Source organism: Frankliniella occidentalis, unplaced genomic scaffold (genome assembly GCF_000697945.3).
Source record: "Frankliniella occidentalis isolate FOCC.00 unplaced genomic scaffold, Focc_3.1 Scaffold5, whole genome shotgun sequence".
Lineage (NCBI taxonomy): Eukaryota > Metazoa > Arthropoda > Insecta > Thysanoptera > Thripidae > Frankliniella > Frankliniella occidentalis.
This window is the reverse complement of record NW_026267135.1, coordinates 1733783-1739488: the sequence shown is the minus strand read 5'-3', so window position 1 is coordinate 1739488 and position 5706 is coordinate 1733783. Positions and strand designations below refer to the sequence as shown.

General features: G+C 42.9%; 2 protein-coding genes across 5 annotated transcripts; one reads left to right on the top strand and one right to left on the bottom strand.

Moving 5' to 3' along the window:
• Positions 1–433: 433 nt before the first annotated feature.
• On the bottom strand, positions 434–4606 carry LOC113212057 (succinate--CoA ligase [GDP-forming] subunit beta, mitochondrial). 4 transcript variants are annotated; one of them, XM_026430626.2, is made up of 10 exons: positions 4292–4606; positions 3665–3742; positions 3444–3582; positions 3257–3356; positions 3026–3178; positions 2768–2948; positions 2399–2657; positions 2163–2297; positions 1943–2071; positions 434–1735 (listed from the first exon to the last, which is right to left on the bottom strand). In XM_026430626.2, exons 1-10 carry the CDS (start codon positions 4526–4528, stop codon positions 1602–1604), a joined length of 1545 nt encoding a protein of 514 aa, XP_026286411.1. In that variant the 5' UTR covers positions 4529–4606; the 3' UTR covers positions 434–1601. The 4 variants fall into 4 exon arrangements, with proteins under 4 accessions (XP_026286411.1, XP_026286412.1, XP_052126134.1 ...); XM_026430627.1 differs by lacking the exon at positions 4292–4606 and adding an exon at positions 4205–4275; XM_052270174.1 differs by lacking the exon at positions 4292–4606 and adding an exon at positions 4031–4096.
• Positions 4454–5700, top strand: LOC113212058 (uncharacterized). The gene is made up of 2 exons (XM_026430629.2): positions 4454–4603; positions 5151–5700. Coding segments are annotated over exons 1-2 (336 nt in total). The 5' UTR covers positions 4454–4601; the 3' UTR covers positions 5485–5700.
• Positions 5701–5706: the final 6 nt, after the last annotated feature.

The window sequence follows — 5706 nt, the reverse complement described above, 5'->3', positions numbered from 1 at the left end:
GGGGGGGGTCAAGATTTACGACAGTTTATGGCGTGGGGTACTTTTCCCACCGCTTATTTTGCTAGCAACTAGGCAGAATCAATTATCCCCAGTGAACCTTTTCCCCCCGATTTGAAACTTTATCATGGCGATGGCGATAAAAGAGCCTCCATGATCAGCGCAAACTTAATTTTCAGGGGCGTGAAAAGAAAGTACCCCAACCCATTCATTTTTTATTTTTTTTAAAAGAACTCCATTTATGTACGGTCCCAAACAGGGCACGAGGCCGCACGGTGGCCTAACCGTCGGGGGAGTGGAGACCGCGGGCATGCTAACGACTACCGAATTAATTGGGCCTCTTTCATGAACACTGATGTGATTGGGCATTCAGCCGTGACCTCTAGCTCGTCAAAGGCGATTATCTAAAGGTTATTGAAATACATTGGCGACTAAGTCATTTTGCATATTTTGTTTTATTTCATTTTATTTCACAACCAAATAGTAAGGGCTGAACAGATTTCTGATGTTTAAATCAGCCCCACACGCCACATTTTTTGACAACTTGGGAAAACATTGGCACAGCCGAAATACAACCACTACTCATTTCTTTCTACACTAAATAAATCTAATTGAGCACTGCCAAAACTATGGACTAAAAAAGTTTTTTAAAAAATGAAAAGAATTTGAAGACAGTACAGAGAAAGACTCCTAACCAGTGAAATACAGTGAAGGCACTAAACACTCTCCCAAACGGAATAAGACTCAATCCTCAATGAGGTCTCATATATAAATGCACTCCTTCCCCGAGGGAATGTATTTGGCACCTTTCCTCCAGAAATGAATATGTGGACTCGTAATAATGATAACATTGTGAAACAATAGATACAAATGAACAATGAAATAAGAATGAACTCAGTCTGATTAAAATTGATGATAAGAATGCAAAGAAGAAGTTAAACAGTTTTCTAATACATTTCTATATTACTAGGTTTGAGAATAAATACACAAGAGATTTTCTTCTCCCATATTCAAACCAAGAAGGCAGAAATCTCTTTCTTTGCATCAGTGGTTCATAATTATGCCCATTTTATCATTGATAAAATTGTATAAACTGTTCCTTAAAAGAGACAAAAAAACCAAAAAAACAACTATACAAATGTAACGAGGTATAATAAATTTATGGCTACAATATTTGTAAGCTTAATAGCCTACAAAACAAAACCTTAATTTAATTTGATCACATATTTGACACCTGATACTAGTATTGTCACTTGTACTATGTCAAATCTAAACCGATGGCGCTATCAGGATGAATTCAGTCTTCAGAACTATTCATATGCTATACAAAATGTGAGACAATCAGGCAAGCAAAACGATTGATGTGAAAGGCACTCATCTAAGCGTAACCAGAAAAATTGTAGTGACTCTTTTAAAAGTCTACTGTGTCCCCTAGGTGCAGGTAGTATAATAGATTATATAGTCACTGATTTAAGAATTATACTAATAATATGAACGCGACATGTATGAGAATGACTTGTTTAGTAATCATCAAGGATAAGAAAATGCATCACAATACAAAGAAGCTGGAAGTGGCATCACAAAGGTCTGCTTCCTTCTTCTTTTCAGCAGGCTTGTGCTTTAGCTTTCAAGGAGGCTTGATCAACAGCAGTCATTGCAGCATGGTCCAAATCCTTAGCTTGGATGATGGGCAGTCCAGAGTCTTGAAGAATTTTTTTGGCAGCATCAACATTAGTACCTAAAAATAAATTAACAATGATATTAAAATTACAACTCATGATCAAGAATAGGTTTATCAAAATGGCTTGAATAACCAAATAAGAGAAAAAGCACTCAGGAATAAACTTAATTCAGTACTTGAACACTATCAAATAGCCAAGCAGTCAGAATTCAAAAATTAAAATAAATAAAAAATTAAAATAAATAAATAATGACATCTAAATACCTTCCAAGCGGACAACCAGAGGTAACTTTAGACCAGAGGCACGAGTAGCATTAACTACTCCAGTAGCAATAGTTGCACAGTTCACAATACCACCAAATACATTAACAAGGATAGCTTTCACATTAGGATCTGTAATATAGATCATTAAAAATATGTCATTCCACGTACAAATAAATGTAACACAAAAAAAAAATTAAAATTAAACTTTACTATGGCATACCTGAGGAAATAATGTCAAAGGCCTGTTTCACTTGTGTTTCATTGACGCTGCCTCCAACATCAAGGAAATTGGCAGGTTGTCCCCCATGCAGATGGATAAGATCCATTGTTGCCATGGCTAAACCTGCCCCATTTACTGTAAAATTCAGATAGAGCAAATAAGATTATACTGGTAAGTTAAATCGTTCAATGGGTTAGCCCACATATTACATTTTCTCAATGCTTAATTTGACATACCCAAGCAACCAATGTCTCCAGACATGCCAATGTAATTTAAGTTGTACTTGGCAGCCTCCACCTCCCTAGGATCAGACTCAGTGGTATCATCCATGGCAAAGACATCTTTCTGTCTAAATTGAGCGTTGTCATCGAACTGTATCTTGGCGTCTACAGACACCACATCGCCTGTGTCTGTTTCAGCCAGCGGGTTGATCTCTAACTGCACAGCATCAACCCCGGTAAAGAGGCTCCACAAAGCCTTAACCTGCTCTGCACACTATAAATAAATTTTTATAAGAAGAAGCAAAATTAGTAGAAACATGATTAAAATATGGATTTAAAATTTTTGGAATCTGAACCTGAGGAAATGGAGATTAAATATTTTACCTTCTGACGTGAGGTTCCATGAAACTCCAGAAATTCAGCAACAGTCAATGCCATGTCATCAGTCACTCCTTCAATAATATCAATAGGAATAGTCTTCACAAGATGTGGGCTGGAAACTGCAACCTCCTCAATGTCCATGCCTCCAGCTGGGGATGCTATTAGCACTGGTCCATTATGTGCCCTACAAAGCAAATGTTAAGACATAAGAACCAGGAAAATATTGAGAAAAGAAGTACTACACTCATCAAATAGGAATACCTGTCCATTAAAATGCAAAAATAAGTTTCTCGCTTGATAACAATGGATTCGGCCACCATAACAGAGTTCACCATGATTCCACTAGGAGGCGTTTGCTTGGTAATTAGCTTGTGACCAACCATTTTTTCAGCCAGAGGCCAGATTTGATTTGCACTGTAAACAGAGGCAGACAAACATAAGGATGATAGCAATAGGTCTTTCCAGGTGACAGTACAGAGATAGGAAACTCACTCTTTAGTAATGTGGACACCTCCCTTAAACCCATTGCTGAAGTGACCTTTACCTCGACCGCCGGCAAGAATCTGTGCCTTCACTACATATTCATCAACCGCTAAGAAAATAAAAAGACACAGAAAGTTAAATAAAATTGAGCAAATAGGGTTGGAAATTATGTCACAAACTGTTCTGTTTTACTCACCCAAGTCTTTAGATAGAGTTTTGGCGTCATCTGCATTTCTAACCATCTTAAATTTCTGAATATTGACTCCATGGTTTTCCATCAACACTTTGCTCTGGTACTCCAATAAGTTTAAGAACCGAACCTGCATAGCATTCACCTACAACAAAAGTTTACACATCAGAGCAATTTGCGTTAAAGACAAGCATGGCAATAAACAAACCAGCAATTTATATACACACCTTTTTCAGCCCAGACAGACACTGAGCTGTGTGTGACAGATGGAAAGCTGATTTCAGAAGTCCTGCCATGATGGCTTGCTGTAAAACAGAAACAAGCAAATCTGGTTAAGATAATCTAAAATGAATAAAAATTTAATGATTATCAGGAAATGTTTATAAAATATGACGGGGAACTGGTGTACAGCGTGGACAAGTAGTTGAATGGTAGAACAATTTGGTAACTATCCTAAACATACCACAGCAAATTGCTGAATAAAAGTATCAGGAAAAGAATTAGTCAAAAACCGGTAATTTGGCCGGATGCGTAGAAATTCGATAAAGGCAAAAACTTAAATATGAACAGAGTAATAGAGTAAAAACTCCTACAGACTGATTAAGACCACAACGCTGATTGAGCAACCACACGCCTTTGTAGGCTTTGCCGGACGAAAAGTCGGGAGTCAAAGGTTACAAGACCCTGTCCCCTTCGTCCGCACATATGATCACAATCGAGTCAAATAACAGCGGATACGGACAGCTCAAGACAGCCGCACCGAGTACCATGGCATAAGAGTTTTCAGACAACAATTTGACCGATTTTTTTTCACGCTTCACCGTCAATAATGACCAGAATTTTGAGAAACTCACGAATTTGAGAGCTAATCCAGAGCGAGAGCGGCTGCTGCCTGTCCGGACCGTGTTGTGGTTGGTGCGAATACGCGCGTTATGCGCACGCCAGCGATCTTCTTTTATCTCCCGGATGAAGTGAAGTTTGTTGTTGTTTGTGGCGTCTGCTAGCAGACGACATGCCTTGATGGGGTAAACGGGTTGAGGGCAGTTGAGCGCACTGCTCCCGCCGCGCGCCCAGCCTCTTACGTAAGTCATCGAAGGACACGCCACCGTTTGCCTGTTTGTTTTCACACCGGGCGGCTGGATTTACCAAGATAAAAATCATCGGATGTAAGTCTTTTACTCGCCAGTGCCATTTAATATTTCCCAAGGGCGCCCGGAGCGTGTGGATTTTGTCGTATTCCAATCCGAATCCGGCTTGTCCCGCCGTGGACCAAACTCCAACCCACCGGCTAACCTGATTACCAAGAACTCCCAGGACACAGGTTGAAATCTGTTGACGTGGGTCATTCCCCTCTTTCACGCGCGGCTCGTCATTCAAGTTTTCTCGTCTCCGTCTCTTGATTTCGTCAGAGCCTCGCCCCCCTTTCGATCGGACACGATCGCCTAGTAGTGCCCCCCGCCACCGCGCAGGACTCGCCTGCAGCCTGCGGAGGTAGGCAACCCATCCGGCTCCGCGGCGCTCGATTGCCTACCCGGCGCCCCGCGGGCCCCTCCCAAGCCGTCGTGGTCACGCGCTGCGCAAGCCCAGTAAACCCTGGCCAACATGTCCCGGCGACAGGACGCGACAACAACCACTCAACTCTTATCTCTCTCGCGCGGATTTATTGTGTCACTCAAGGCAAAGCGCGTCATTATGTGTGATTTTTTGTGGCAGGGCGCCGCAGCAGCAGCAGGAGGTGGAGGTGGTGGTGCAGCAGCAGCAGCAACAGCAGCAGGGGGAGCGCGGGGCGGCGGCGGTGAGCCTGCGGGTGCTGCTGTTCGCGGGGGCCCGCGAGCTGGCGGGCACGGCCGAGGGGGTGCTAACGGGCGTGCCCGCGCGCACGGACGTCGACCACCTGCTGCGCCGCGTCACCGAGGCCTTCTCGCTGGGCGCCATGTCCGGCGCCTTTATCCTCGCCCTCAACCACGACTACGTCATGCCGGGCGACCAGGTGCGGGTTCGTGACGGCGATGAGCTGGCCGTCATCCCCCCTCTGAGCGGCGGCTAGGCGCGAGGCGGACCGCCGCGGCGTGGTCGTGCGCGCTCGCGGTGAACGTTAGCGCAACGTCCAATTATTTGGCAGCTACTTCCCTTTCCTTTCAAAAATACCAGTTATTGTTGTAATTTTTAGGAGAGTCGATTTCGATGTAAGAGTGTGAGGAGATAGTCGTTAAGTTATCATGTTATACTTATATATATGTATTGTGCGATACTGGATCTGTTTTATAAG